The 16,171-nt window shown below is 45.5% G+C and overlaps 1 protein-coding gene across 1 annotated transcript in view; it reads left to right on the plus strand.

Moving 5' to 3' along the window:
* Positions 1–11,379, plus strand: part of arid4b (AT-rich interaction domain 4B) — a 203,098-nt gene extending 191,719 nt beyond the window's left edge. Inside the window, exons 24-25 of the mRNA XM_085996722.1 lie at positions 6,032–6,178; positions 7,455–11,379. Coding sequence (XP_085852848.1) covers positions 6,032–6,178; positions 7,455–7,591 — 284 coding nt within the window. The 3' untranslated portion in view covers positions 7,592–11,379. The remainder of the gene's footprint in view (positions 1–6,031; positions 6,179–7,454) is intronic.
* Positions 11,380–16,171: the final 4,792 nt, after the last annotated feature.

The raw sequence follows: 16,171 nt of genomic DNA on the forward strand, positions 1-16,171 counted from the left end.
ATCTAGCCGGTGATGGGATTGACAATTCTTGACTCTAGACTTGACTATTTCAACACACTCCTGGCTGGCCTCCCACATTCCACCCTACGTAAACTTGAGGTCATCCAAAACTCAGCTGCCCGTATCCTAACTCACACCGAGTCCCGTTCACCCATCACCCCTGTGCTCGCTGACCTACATTGGCTCCCAGTTAAGCAGCGCCTTGATTTCAAAATTCTCATCCTTGTTTTCAAACCCCTCCATGGCCTCGCCCCTTCCTATCTCTGTAATCTCCTTCAGCCCCACAACCCCCGCCCCCCCCCCCCCCCCGAGATATCTGCGCTCCTCTAATTCTGCCCTCTTGAGCATCCCTGATTATATTGGCTCAACCTTTGGTGGCCGTGCCTTCTGTTGCCTAGGTCCTAAGCTCTGGAATTCCCTGCCAAAATCTGTCCACCTTGCTACCTCTCTTCTTTAAGACGCTCCTTAAAACCTACCTCTTTGACCAAGCTTTTGGTCACCTGCCCTAATTTGTCCTTATGTGGATCGGTGTCAAATTTTTTGTCTTAAAGTACTCCTGTGCAGCACCATGGGACGTTTTACTACGTTAAAGGTGCTATATAAATACAAGTTGTTGTTGTGAGTCAGGCTAATGACCTGTCCACATACTAAGGGATCTTCATTGCGGAAACAACCCACCTTCTGGATCTGAAGCAGTGGAAGGGATGGGCTGCTGCGTGTGCTGCCTGGCATGGAAGAGAAGATGATTTGATGGTTGAATCTGCGATGGTTTCAAGAATGGAAACAGCTGGAATACCTTTCTTGGCCCTGCATCCAGAGGTACATGGAACAAGAGGCTGAGGAAGACGAAGGAAGCTCTGGATAGTCAATGTCAACAGTGACTTGTCACAGATGACTACAGCAGCCTGGCTAGTTCAGAACCAAGAGCAATGGAGTGAATTAATTCAGTCCATCATTGCTGCTGAGCTGACTGATGGGAATTTAGCATTAGTAGTTACGTTGAGAACATATTGCCCTTGTGCGGTCATGTATATCACATATTGCCCACGTGCAGTAACGGACCTCGTGTTAGTCTCATGCAGTAACTTATGCCGGACTGGAGGAAGGTACACAGTGGTGTTCCCCAGGGGTTGGTTCTAGGACCACTGCTTTTCTTGATATATATTAATGACTTGGACGTGGGTGTACAGAGCGCAATTTCAGAATTTGCAGATGAGACAAAACTTGGAAGTATAGTGAACAGTGAGGGGGATAGTGATAGACTTCAGGAAGACATAGACAGGTTGGTGGAATGGGCGGACACGTGGCAGATGAAATTTAACACAGAAAAGTGTGAAGTGATATATTTTGGTAGAAAGAATGAGGAGTGGACATATAAATGAAATGGCACAATCCTGAAGGGGTGCATGAACGGTATATGTGCACAAATCGTTGAAGGTGGCAGGGCAGGTTGAGAAAGCAGTTAAAAACGCTTACAGTATCCTGGGCTTCATAAATAGAGGTATAGGGCTGGATTTTGTGTTGGGGGGGGTATAGGGTATAGAGGTATAGGGCTGGATTTTGTGTTGGGGGGGTATAGGGTATAGGGCTGGATTTTGTGTTGGGGGGGGTATAGGGTATAGAGGTATAGGGCTGGATTTTGTGTTGGGGGGTATAGGGTGTAGAGGTATAGGGCTGGATTTTGTGAATGGGGGGGGTATAGAGGTATAGGGCTCGATTTTGTGTTGGGGGGGTATAGAGGTATAGGGCTGGATTTTGTGTTGGGAGTATAGGGTATAGAGGTATAGGGCTGGATTTTGTGTGGGGGGGTATAGGGTGTAGAGGTATAGGGCTGGATTTTGTGTGGGGGGGGGTATAGGGTATAGAGGTATAGGGCTGGATTTTGTGAATGGGGGGTATAGGGTATAGGGCTGGATTTTGTGTGGGGGGGGTATAGGGTATAGAGGTATAGGGCTGGATTTTGTGAATGGGGGGGTATAGAGGTATAGGGCTGGATTTTGTGTTGGGGGTATAGGGTATAGAGGTATAGGGCTGGATTTTGTGTGGGGGGGGTATAGGGTATAGAGGTATAGGGCTGGATTTTGTGTTGGGGGGGTATAGGGTATAGAGGTATAGGGCTGGATTTTGTGTTGGGGGTATAGGGTATAGAGGTATAGGGCTGGATTTTGTGTTGGGGGTATAGGGTATAGAGGTATAGAGCTGGATTTTGTGAATGGGGGGGTATAGGGTATAGAGGTATAGAGCTGGATTTTGTGAATGGGGGGGTATAGGGTATAGAGGTATAGAGCTGGATTTTGTGAATGGGGGGGTATAGGGTATAGAGGTATAGAGCTGGATTTTGTGTGGGGGGGGTATAGGGTATAGAGGTATAGGGCTGGATTTTGTGTTGGGGGGTATAGGGTATAGAGGTATAGGGCTGGATTTTGTGTTGGGGGGTATAGGGTATAGAGGTATAGAGCTGGATTTTGTGTGGGGGGGGTATAGGGTATAGGGCTGGATTTTGTGTTGGGGGGTATAGGGTATAGAGGTATAGGGCTGGATTTTGTGTTGGGGGGTATAGGGTATAGAGGTATAGAGCTGGATTTTGTGTGTGGGGGGTATAGGGTATAGAGGTATAGGGCTGGATTTTGTGTTGGGGGGTATAGGGTATAGAGGTATAGGGCTGGATTTTGTGAATGGGGGGGGTATAGGGTATAGAGGTATAGGGCTGGATTTTGTGTTGGGGGGTATAGGGTATAGAGGTATAGGGCTGGATTTTGTGTTGGGGGGGGTATAGGGTATAGAGGTATAGGGCTGGATTTTGTGTTGGGGGGGTATAGGGTATAGAGGTATAGGGCTGGATTTTGTGTGGGGGGTATAGGGTATAGAGGTATAGGGCTGGATTTTGTGAATGGGGGGGTATAGGGTATAGAGGTATAGGGCTGGATTTTGTGAATGGGGGGGTATAGGGTATAGAGGTATAAGGCTGGATTTTGTGAATGGGGGGTATAGGGTATAGAGGTATAGGGCTGGATTTTGTGTGGGGGGGGTATAGGGTATAGAGGTATAGGGCTGGATTTTGTGTGGGGGGGGTATAGGGTATAGAGGTATAGGGCTGGATTTTGTGAATGGGGGGGTATAGGGTATAGAGGTATAGGGCTGGATTTTGTGAATGGGGGGGTATAGGGTATAGAGGTATAGGGCTGGATTTTGTGTGGGGGGGGTATAGGGTATAGAGGTATAGGGCTGGATTTTGTGAATGGAGGGGTATAGGGTATAGAGGTATAGGGCTGGATTTTGTGAATGGCGGGGTATAGGGTATAGAGGTATAGGGCTGGATTTTGTGTGGGGTGGGTATAGAGGTATAGGGCTGGATTTTGTGTTGGGGGTATAGAGGTATAGGGCTGGATTTTGTGTTGGGGGGGTATAGGGTATAGAGGTATAGGGCTGGATTTTGTGAATGGGGGGTATAGGGTATAGAGGTATAGGGCTGGATTTTGTGTTGGGGGGGTATAGGGTATAGAGGTATAGGGCTGGATTTTGTGAATGGGGACGAGTTGGAGGCGGGACAGCTGCTTGTCGTGTCAATGTCCTGTCTTCATCCTCGCCTGACCTACTAGAGGGATTTTCCCCTGATTGAGCTTGTTAAGCCCGCCCTGTGGGCTCAGCAGGCCAATTAGGGGGGAAGTCACTGATGGATCACGGCAATGTCAGACGTGCTATCTGTCAAGACTTCTTGAAAGAAGAAATGTCAGCGTTTGACAGCTCTGTGAAGCTGTCAAACACTGACATTCTCTTTAGTTTGATGAGACCTTGTGTTCAGGACTCATCAAACCTTTCAAATTTGTAAATTTCACATGGCTATTGGTACGGAGGTTCCATCAGCCAGTCTGTGAAATTGACGAGGAGGATGTCGGCTCTCCCGATCCACCGCGGCTGAAGGCTGTAGAAAGAAAACAAGGTAAGTGAACATTTTTAAAAAAAACTTATCACTCACCTTGCATACTTACCACTCCACACTTGCACCCATCACTCACCTCTACACCTTACTTCCAGGTGCTTCCGACCGCCGCAGACCTCCTCCAACCTGGCAGGGTTCTCCGAGGTCGGGAAGCCTTCACCTATATCGGTAAAATGGCACGAATCCTTTTTTTCTGCCTGTTAACAGGCAGTTAATAGAATTAAATGTCTTTCCCGCCTCCAGAAGACTGGACCCGAAGCTGCACATCTTCCCGCCTCCTGGCTTTGCCATCCGTCCCCACTTTCTCCGAATTTACCGGCTGTCCTGTCTCCATGGAGCTTGGAAAATCCAGCCCATAGAGTACAAAAGTGTGGAAATTATGATGAACCTGTATAAAACACTAGTTCGGCCATAACTGGAGTACTGTGTCCAATTCTGGGCACCACACTTTAGGAAGGATGTGATGGCCTTAGAGAGGGTGCAGAAAAGATTTACGAGAATGATTTCAGGCATGAGGGACTTCAGTTAGGATGATAGACTGGAGAAGCTGGGGTTGTTCTCCTTGGAGCAGGGAAGATTGAGAGGAGATTTGATAGAGGTGTTCAAAATCATGAGGGGTCTGGACAGAGTAGATAGAGGGAAATTGTTCCCTTTGGCAAAAGGGTCGAGAACCAGAGGACACAGATTTAAGGTGATTGGCAAAAGAACCAAAGGCGATGTAAGAAAAAACTTTTTTACACAGCGAGTGGTTAAGATCTGGAATGCACTGCCTGAAAGGGTGGTGGAGGCGGACTCAATCACTGCTTTCAAAAGGGAGTTAGATAAGTATCTGAAGGAAAGAAATTTGCAGGGCTACAGGGAAAAGGCAGGGGAGTGGGACTAGCTGAAGTGCTCCAGCGGAGAGCCGGCACAGGCCCGAATGGCCGCCTTCCGTGATGTAACCATTCTATGATTTTAAATTATTAGCCTCATGCAGTGAGAAAAGCATGCGACAGAGAGAAACACAGAAGGAAAGTAGAAGACAAAGAGAACACAAAAAGAGACAAATCAGATAGTTAAAGTAAAATGAACTCAGTTATTACTTTCAGTGCAGACTCCCACAGGTTATCGGCCAGATTATATCATATATTGTCTGTTGCAGGATGCAAGGTTTTAATAAGAGACAACAGGTGAGCAGCACCCCAGGTGATTCCCCTGCCTGTTGTATAGACTACACCTCAGCAGCGATGGTTTATCCTGTGGTGCTGACTTGTATGGTTTGTACGGCTTGGTAGTTTTATCTGTGTACATCAACAGTCCCCAGTATGAAGTACGCTAAATTTATTTCTAAAGCCACCGCCTCCATCCCTCTCCCTAGCATCTGTATGAGGCTGAAGCAGACTGTTCCAACCTTGGTGTCATATTTGACCTCGATGAGCTTCTGACCACATCCGCGGCAAAATGAAGACCGCCTATTTGCACCTCTGTAACATTGCCCGACTCTGTCCCTGCCTCAGTTCATCTGCTGCTGAAACCCTCATCCATGTCTTTGTTACCTCTAGACTTGACTATTCTAACGCACTCCTGGCCAGCCTCCCACATTCTACCCTACGTAAACATGAGGTCACCCAAAACTCTGCTGCCTGAGTCTCAACTCGCACCAAGTCCCGTTCAGCCATCCCCACTGTCCTACATTGACTCCCAGTTAAGTAATGCCGCGATTTCAAAATTCCCATCCTTGTTTTCAAATTCCTCATCTCCCTATCTCTGTAATCTCCTTCAGCCCCACAGCCCACCAGAGATATCTGCGCGCCTCCAATTCTGGGCTCTTGAGCATCCCTCATTATAATCAGCTGCTCAGGCCGTAAGCTCTGGATTCCCTCCCTAAACCTCTCCGCCTCTGTCTCTGTCTTTAAGCTCCTTATGTGGCTGTGTCAAATTTTGTTTACTAATGCTCCTGTAAAGCAGCTTGGGATGTTTTACTACGTTAAAGGCGAGTTGTTGTTGAGATTGAAGTACGGTAAGACTTTAAACAGATGATTGCTGCAGGCATGTGGATTATGAATGAGATCTTCTGACTGTCAGTCATTGTTTTAAAAACTCTGCTTACAGCTGATGTTGAAAACATGAGCGGTGTGGAACGCATCACATTCCTTCAAGAGAAGCTACAGGAAATCAGGCGACATTACCTCTCCCTAAAATCGGAGGTGGCCTCCATCGACAGAAGAAGAAAACGTATGAAAAAGAAGGACCGCGATAGTAAGTCCGCTAGCACTTTGGAATTTTCACATTCCCATTGTAAGAATTTGTACTGTTACTCAACGGGTTTTCATTTCTCTGATCTGAAAACCCATTTGCTCCCTCTACCGCCTCCTTTAAGACGTTCCTTAAAGCCTACCTTTTTGACCAAGCTTTTGGTCACATGTCCTAATATCTCCTTATGCGGCTCGGTGTCAAATTTTGTTTAGAACGCTCCTGTGAAGCGCCTTGGGACGTTTTACTACATTAAAGATGCTATATAAATGCAAGTTGTTTTGCTAAAAGAATCATAGAAATGACAGCTCAGAGGGAGGCTGTTTGGCCCATCTTACCTGTTCTGGAGCTAGCTCTTCATTCAGAGCTCCGAGATCCCATTGTTGCCGTGGACTCTACGGGTAAGGAAGCTGGGAGTGGGAATGTGAACACTGAGAGTTGGCCCCCTGTATTCCCACTGAGCGGGAACTGGGTCTCTAATCCGCAGTGGGGCCCAGCGCAACAGGCACCTGACTGTTAAAGGGGGGTGGGGTGAAAGACTTGCATTTATATAGTGCCTTTCACAACCTCAAGATGTCCCAAAGCACTTTACAACCAATTAGATACTTTATGAAGTGGAGTCACTGTTGAAATTTAGGAAACGCGACAGCCAATTTACACACAGCAAGCTCCCGCAAACAGTAGTGTGATAATGACCAGATCATCTGTTTTTTAGTGATGTTGGTTGAGGGATAAATATTGGCCAGGACGCTGGGGAAAACTTCCCTGCTCCTCTTTGAAATAGTGCCATGGAATCTTTTACATCCACCTGAGAGAACAGACGGGGCCTCGGTTTAACATCTCATCCGAAAGACGGCACCTCCGACAGTGCACCGCTCCCTCAGTACTGCACTGGGAGTGTCAGCCTGGTGCTGTCTGTTCTCTCGGGTGGATGTAAAAGATCCCACGGCATTATTTCAAAGAAGATCGGGGGAGTTCTCCCCGGTGTCCTGGCCAATATTTATCCCTCAACCAACATCACTAAAAACAGATGATCTGGTCATTAATCACATTGTTGTTTGTGGGAGCTTGCTGTGCACAAATTGGCTATTACATTTCCTACATTACAACAGTGATTACATTTCAAAAGTACTGATTGGCTGTAAAGTGCTTTAGGGCTTCCTGAATTTGTTAAAGGCGCGATATAAATGCAACATTTTTCTTTCCAGCTGATGTCCGTGTAATTTAACTTGGGAAAATTTTCAACAATTTCATTTTGTGTTCTTTTTTTCCTAATCCGCAGCAAACGCCTCTGTGACAACGGCATCCTCCTCTTCCTCGCCCTCGTCCAGCTCCCTGACGGCGGCCGTCATGCTAACGCTGGCCGACCCGTCCGTATCCAACTCGTCACAGAATGGGCTGTCGGTGGAATGTAGGTGATGAAAGGACCTCCCGACGCACAGTGCACTTAAAATGGCTCCCACGGCTGCTTTCATTTAAATTTTTGTTATTTTAATTATTTTTTTTAAAAAGACGCTGGATAGAGGCACAAAGAAAACTGCAGAACAGAAAAAAACAATTCAGCTAGCACTATACTCCACAAGAAAAACTGCTTCTCAGCAAAACTAACGTAGCACTTAAGTGCACTTTCATGAAGATGAAGAAGTAGAATGAAGTGTTCTGTCGGAGCAATAACCATTTGCAGTCTGTCTGGGAATCCTGTAACTGTTGGTGGGTGGGCCTTATCATTTTTTTTGGCGGGGGGTAGCAGGAAGGGACTTCTGCCTCTTTACGTTCCTTGCCTGAAGATTCCGTACGCGCCACGCCATTTTACTGGGCCGATTTTAACCAGCTCCGGCAGCGTACCTGTGGGCTCGATCTGTTCCCCCCACCCCCACCCCCACCCAGTTGAAGCCGGACCATTTGACGATCTCTGGTATTGATTTGGTTCTCTTTTATCGCACAAGCTTGCTGTTTCTTAAATGAATTTTACTGTTACTGTTTTTAAAACCACAACAAACAAAAGAGAAAGATTGCTTGCATTATTTTGTGTAACACAAGCACAGGTTATTCAAAGACTACAGCGGGCAGTGAGCACTGGAATACAGTGCTTTTGGCATCAGCCTTCAATGTGTAACCAAAATGCATACGAGATTCCTTCCTGATTACTGCCTTGTGTTTACAGGTTCAGATCGAGGGGAAAGGTTACTGTGAGTTTTCCCTGACCTGTTCAGTTGGAGAGGAAACCTATTTTGTCATTTTTATATAAAGTCATTGATATTTTTTCTTTAATTTTGATACAGAACATTTCGTCAAAAAAATAAAAATGAGAGAAAATAGCTAACAAACTGTAAAAAATTCTTTAAAAAACTGTGTATATGAACATTGTACTTGCCAGCCTAAAAGATATATTTATTCTAGGGAAATGATGACAAGTTATATTTTTGTGTTTTTTTTCCTTGTAAATGAAAGGGGATTTTTTTTTTCTGAAAGCATATAAAATATTTGGTTTCTAATGCTCATTTTATCATTAACGAGGCAGGATCAAAAGCAGTCTTCATACACGTCTAGGCTGTGTCGTGACTGCCTACCTGCGCTCTTTGGGATCTGCTGTGATTATTACGGTGGTATCAGAGGATTTGAAATAGAGATACACAGTACACAGCCAAGCCCTGGAATAAACAAAAAAACCTTTTGCCCGAATTTTATGTTGTATGTAACAATGAGTCTGTTCTTTGTCTGACACATGTACTTACCCGTGATCCCTTTACTTTTTATAATGCCTTTTGTATATTTAGAACACCCCCGTCCCCCTCCTTGGAGTTGTATTTAAAGAGCAGTGCTGTTGATGCACTGCACGTCTCTGTACAGACTGTTTCACTGTTTTTATGGTAACTTTGGTGTACCTCGATTCAAAGTTAGCATGTTGCTTTTTATCTTTTTAAAAAAGGTATCAAAAAAGTGTGAGAGGGCGTGCGTCTTTTCGCAAGACCTGCCAGGTGGTTTTATGTTTGTAGCTGTTGGGTTTCATTCGCCTCTGAATTAACACAGGATCTTTGTAGGAAAAGCCTATTTGTTTGGTCTGTGTAGCTTGTGCTCTTAAAAGAATTTTTGACTGGTTTCAGAATATTTTGACCCTGTACATGACTGTGGGACCTTTGTTTGACAGCTCAATGTACTTTAAAAAAAAACTTATTGAAAGTTATATAATATTTATTAGATTCCAAAAAAGATTGGAAATTATGTAATTTATTGTAAAAAAAAATGTAAGCAAATTCAAAGGCTTCCATTTGAAATAAAATGCCATAGTTTGTGAAAATGTTTTCTTTCTGGCACACCGAACCTGGGTTTTTAGCTCAATAAATGTGTTGAGTAAACGAGGTTTTAATAGTTACAACATCACTGTTTGACTCGTATAACTGTCCCACAACGTGGTCAGGGAGGGTGTCATTGAAACAAGCACCAGGACCCGACCCCCCCAGGCTTGCCAACTCTGTTGGACATATTCCTGGAGGTGATCTCCTGCCTCTAACAGCCTTGTCCAGTTGAACAGGCTTTTTTCCATTTCCAATATTTCTATAGCAAAAGTGTTCCAAGAATGTGGGGAAAAAAATTATTTACCTCTTGGGTTTTTCCTCGCAGCAGTGTCCTGGGGATTCATCTTCCAATTCCTGGAGATTCCAGGGTAATCCTGGAGGGTTGGCAACCCTACCCACCTCCCACCCCACCCCACCCTGTCCTTGTAAACTACCAGCCCCATCTGCAACCTCCCTTTTCTCTCCAAGCTCCAAATCCGTACCCATCTCCCACACTTCCCCGTTTAAAGCTCTCCGATCAGGTTTCCACCTCCCCACCACATCAAAACTAGGTCATTTGAAAATTTCAAAACTAAGATTGATAGATTTTTGTTAGGGAACCAAGGTGGGTAGATGGAGTTAAGATACCGCTCAGCCATGATCTAACTGAATGGTGGAACAGGCTCAAGGGGCTGAATGGCCTCCTCCTGTTCCGATGAAAGGGCCCAAAGTGAAGCCACTAACGACATGCTCTGTGACCGTGGTCCATTGTCCCTTCTTGTTCTCCCTGCAGCCTTTGGCATGATCAACTGCATCACCCTTATCCAACACCTCTCCTCCACTGGTAGGACTGTCCTCATTTGGTTCCACTCTTGCCTGTTTGATTGTAGCCAGAGGATCTCCAGCTATGGCTTCTTTTCCCTGCACCATTGCCTTTGGAGTACCTCCTCTTCCTCATTTATGCTGCCTCTTGGTTAGCTTTCACTTGTATTTTGTTGATGCCCAGTTCTGCCTCAACATCAGCTCTCTCAGTTCCTCCACTGCCTCTTGTGTTGTTACACTGCTTGTCCGACATCCAGTATTGGATGAGCTGCAATTTCTCCCAGCTAAACATTGGGAAGACTGAAGCCATTGTCTTTGGCTCCCACCACAAACTCCGTACACTCACCAATTCCACTTCTCTCCCTGTTTCCTGTTCAACCAGACTGTTCCCAACCATGGCGCCCTATTTTACCCTGAGCTGAGTTTCCGATCCCCATATCCTCTCCATCACCAAGACCGCCTACTTCCACTTCTGTAGCATCGCCCGTCTCCGCCCCTGCCTCAGTCCATCTGCTGCTGACACCCTCATCCATGCCTTTGTTAACCTCCACACTTGATTATTCCAATTCTCTCCTATCCTCCATAAAGCTCATCCAAAACCCTGCTGCCCATATCCTATCCCACATGAAGCCTTGCATCATGTATAATTCCCTTCACTGGTTCACCCCCGTCTGGCTCTAACGGCTGTCTTGCGGATGAGACGTTAAACTGAGGCACCGCCTGCCCTCTCAAAAAGGTGTAAAAGATCCCACGCCACTATTTGAAGAGCAGGGGAGTTCTCCTTGTTGTCCTGGCCAATATTTATTCCTCAACCAACATCACTAAAACAGATGATCTGGTCATTATCACATTGCTGTTTATGGGATCTGCCGTGTTTCTTGCATTTCAACAGTGACTACACTTCCAAAGTACTTCATTGGATTGTAAAGCACTTTGGGAGGTGCTGAGGTCATGAAAGCGTGATATGAATGCAAATCTTTTTCTTTTACCATTGGAGCTTATTTTGTAGGGATCTGTTTCATAATACACTATAGTGGTTATCTTGCTGATTGTTAGAGGACGCGCTTGGAGTGCAGAACGTCCATAATAAATACTGGGATTTGCTTTCAATGATTGAGTTATTACTGAGCTATGCAGTCCTTAGTCTCTAATACAAAAATAGAAAATGCTGGAAATACTCAGCAGGTTGGGCAGCGTCTGTGGAGAGAAACAGAGTTAACGTTTCATTCCAGTCCCTAGAATGGGAGATCAGGTGATGTGTTGCTGCTGCAATATGTGGGAGCTGGTGGACACCATTGATGCTCACGGTGATCACATTTGCAGTAAGTGTTGGCTGCTCGAGGAATTCCGGCTCCGTGTTGAAGAGCTGGAGTCCGAGCTTCAAACACTGAGACACATCAGGGAGGGGGAGAGTTACCTGGACTCTGTGTATCAGGAGGTAGTCACACCAATTAGATTAATTAATTCAGATGTAGTCCGTGGCCAGGGTCAGGATGGTGTGACTAGAAGTGAGGCAGGTACGGGGATCCAGGAGGTAGTGTTGGAGGAGCCGCAGCCCTTGCTCTTGTCCGACAGGTTTGAGGCTCTTACTCCCTGTGAGGATGGGAACGGGGACTGCGGGGAGGATGAGCAACCTGGCCACAGCACCGTGGAGCGGGGGGCCATTCAAGTGGGGGGAGTTAAAAGAAATGTTGTAGTGGTAGGGGATAGTATTGTTAGGGGGATAGATAGAGTTCTTTGCAGCCGAGAGCGAGAGTCCCGAAGGCTGTGTTGCCTGCCCGGTGCCAGGGTTAAGGACATCTCCTCTGGGCTGGAGAGAAACTTGGAGTGGGAGGGGGAGGATCCAGTTGTCGTGGTCCATGTTGGTACCAACGACATAGATAGGACAAGGAAGGAGGTTCTGCTGAGGGAGTTTGAGCAGCTAGGGGCCAAATTAAAAAGCAGAACCACAAGGGTAATAATCTCTGGATTACTACCTGAGCCACGTGCAAATTTGGCTAGGGTAAATAAAATTAGAGAGTTAAATGCGTGGCTCAAAGCCTGGTGTGGGAGAAATGGGTTTTGCTTCCTGGGACACTGGCATCAGTGCTGGGACAGGAGAGAGCTGTTCCGTTGGGACGGACTTCACTTGGCCAGTGCTGGGACTAGAGTCCTGGCGAATCGAATAACTAGGGCTGTAGAGAGGGCTTTAAACTAATTAGTGGGGGGGAGGTTTTAAGAGAGCGAAAAATAAAAATGACACCAGAGAAGGCAATAGAGCAAGGTAGCAGTGGGGGAATTAAAAACCAGAGCGTGTCAGGAAGGGACAGAATGTATAATGATAAAGGTAAAGTAGTAAAAGGGGTAAAAGCAGGAATAAATTGTCAGAAAACATATTTGAAAATTCTTTATCTGAATGCACGCAGCATTCGTAACAAAATTGACGAGATAACGGTACAAATAACTACACATGGGTATGATCTGGTGGCCATTATGGAAACATGGCTGCAAGATAATCATGACTGGGAACTAAACATACAAGGGTATTTGACAATTAGGAAGGACAGACAGGAAGGAAAGGGAGGTGGGGTTGCTATGTTAATCAAGGATGGAATCACTGCAATCGTCAGAAATGATATTGGGTCAAAGGATCAGGATAGTGAAATAGTTTGGGTGGAGATAAGGAATAAGAAGGGGAAAAAGTCACTTGTGGGCGTAGTCTACAGGCCTCCTAACAGTTGTAACTCTGTTGGTCGGAGTATAAATCAGGAAATAGTTGGGGCTTGTAATAAGGGAACAGCTATAATCATGGGGGATTTTAACTTTCATATTGACTGGACTAATCAAATTGGGCATGGCAGCATTGAGGAAGAGTTCATAGAGTGTATTAGGGACGGGTTCCTTGAGCAGTATGTAACTGAACCAACCAGGGGGCAGGCAATCTTAGATCTGGTCCTGTGTAATGAGACAGGATTAATAAAAAATGTCCTAGTAAAGGATCCCCTTGGAATGAGTGACCATAATATGGTTGAATTCCAAATTCAGTTTGAGGGTGAGAGAGTTGGATCTCAAACCAGCATACTGAGCTTAAATAAAGGAGACTATGAAGGTATGAGAGTAGAATTGACTAAAGTGGACTGGGAAAACAGATTAAAGTGTAAGACGGTACAAGAGCAGTGGTCTACATTCAAGGAGATATTTCACATCTTTCAAGATAAATATATTCCACTGAGGAAAAAGGGGAGTAAAAGAAAAGACAGCCATCCATGGCTTAGTAAAGTAATAAAGGATAGTATCCGACTGAAAACAAGGGCATATAAAGTAGCCAAATCTAGTGGGAGGATAGAAGATTGGGAAGCATTTAAAAGCCAGCAAACAATAACAAAGATTAATTAAGAAAGGGACGATAGATTATGAAAGTAAACTAGCAAAAAATATAAAAACAGATAGCAAGAGTTTCTACAGCTATATAAAAAGAAAAAGGGTGGCTAAAGTGAACGTTGGTCCCTTAGAGGATGGGACCGGGAAACTAGTGGTGGGGAACATGGAGATGGCAAAGATGCTGAACAAATATTTTGTATCAGTCTTTACAGTAGAGGACACTAAAAATATCCCAACACTGGACAAACAGGGGGCAATGGGGGGGGGAGGAGCTAAACACGATTAAAATCACTAAGGAGATGGTACTCCAGTAAAATAATGGGACTTAAGGCGGATAAATCCCCCGGACCTGATGGCCTACATCCTAGGGTCTTGAGAGAAGTGGCGGTAGGGATTGTGGATGCATTGGTGATTATTTTCCAGAACTCCCTGGACTCAGGAAAGGTCCTGGCAGATTGGAAAACTGCTAATGTAACACCCTTATTTAAGAAGGGAAGTAGACAAAAAGCTGGAAACTATAGACCAGTTAGCCTAACATCTGTGGTTGGCAAAATGTTGGAGTCCATTATTAAGGAAACAGTAACAGAGCATTTGGATAAACATAATTTAATAGGACAGAGTCAGCATGGTTTTACAAAGGGGAAGTCATGTTTGACAAATTTGCTCGAATTCTTTGAGGACGTAACATACAGGGTGGATAAAGGGGAACCAGTGGATGTAGTGTATTTGGACTTCCAAAAGACATTGACAAGGTTCCACACAAAAGATTACTGATCAAGATAAGAAATCACGGGATTGGGGGTAATATACTGGCATGGGTGGAAGATTGGCCATCTAACAGAAAACAAAGAGTTGGGATAAATGGTTCATTCTCGGGCTGGCAATCAGTAACTAGTGGTGTTCCGCAGGGGTCAGTGCTGGGACCCCAACTCTTTACAATCTATATTAACGATTTGGAGGAAGGGACCGAGTGCAACATATCCAAGTTTGCCGACGATACAAAGATGGGAGGGAAAGCAATGAGTGAGGATGACATAAAAAACCTGCAAAAGGACATAGACAGGCTAAGTGAGTGGGCAGAGATTTGGCAGATGCAATATAATGTTGGAAAGTGTGAGGTTCTGCACTTTGGCAGAAAAAATCAAAGAGCAAGTTATTATCTAAATGGAGAGAAACTGCAAGGTGCTACAGTACAAAGGGACCTGGGGGTCCTGGTGCATGAAACACAAAAAGTTAGTATGCAGCTGCAGCAGGTGATCAGGAAGGCCAATGGAATCTTGGCTTTTATTGCAAGGGGGATGGAGTATAAAAACAGGGAAGTCTTGCTGCAGTTATACAGGGTATTGGTGAGGCCACACCTGGAATACTGCGTGCAGTTTTGGTTTCCATATTTAAAAGATATACTTGCTCTCGAGGCGGTTCAGAGAAGGTTCACTCGGTTGATTCCGGAGATGAGGGGGTTGACGTATGAGGAAAGGTTGAGTAGGTTGGGACTCTACTCATTGGAGTTCAGAAGAATGAGAGGCGATCTTATCGAAACATATAAGATTGTGAGGGGGCTTGATCGGGTGGATGTTTCCACTGATGGGTGAGACTAGAACTAGGGGGCATAATCTAAGAATAAGGGGCTGCCCTTTCAAAACTGAGATGAGGAGAAACTTCTTCACTCAGAGGGTAGTAAATCTATGGAATTTGCTACTCCAGAGAGCTGTGGAAGCTGCAACATTAAATAAATTTAAAACGGAGATAGACAGTTTCCTAGCAGATAAAGGAATTAGGGGTTACGGGGAGAGGGCAGGGAAGTGGACGTGAGTCTAGATTCGGATCAGCCATGATCCTATTGAATGGCGGAGCAGGCCCGAGGGGCCGTATGGCCTACTCCTGCTCCTACTTATGTTCTTATTATGTTCTAGTCTCTGCTGCGTTCACTGGTCGCAGCCAGGGTGGGTGGGATTCGGGGTGTTGTAATTGGATTTACCATCACAGAGTAGGGAACGGCAGGTCAGAATCACGCTTCTGATTACTGACCAGTGGTCCTTTCTGGAAACTGCCGGTGTGGACGTAGGGTGATGCAGCTGAATAGCTCATTGTCTAGGCTTGCACAAAGTGTGATTACTTGAGTGTCCTGTAGGACCAGCTCCTGCCGGATTAAACCTTAGTGATTTGGGATTAAACCTGTTATTCCCTCAGAACGATGAATGCCAATCGCCTGCATTGTATGGACAGCTAGGAGTGGAGAACCAAGATTGTCAGTGATTTCTACCCTTTAGTTTATTTTGCCTCACAGCGCAGGGACCCGGGTTCGAATCCGGCCTCGGGTGACTGTGTGGAGTTTGCACATTCTCCCCGTGTTTGCGTGGGTTTTCTCCGGGTGCTCCGGTTTCCTCCCACAGTCCAAAGATGTGCAGGTTAGGTTGATTGGCTTGATAAATTGACCCTTAGTGTTAGGGGGATTAAAATATGTGGGGTTACGGGGATAGGGTGGGATATTGTGTTACGGATCGTAGGGGTTACGTGCGGACTCGGGATGGCCGATCATGTG

This window comes from Somniosus microcephalus, chromosome 9, assembly GCF_052327205.1.
Source record: "Somniosus microcephalus isolate GS21.2 chromosome 9, FLI_Smic_1.0, whole genome shotgun sequence".
Lineage (NCBI taxonomy): Eukaryota > Metazoa > Chordata > Chondrichthyes > Squaliformes > Somniosidae > Somniosus > Somniosus microcephalus.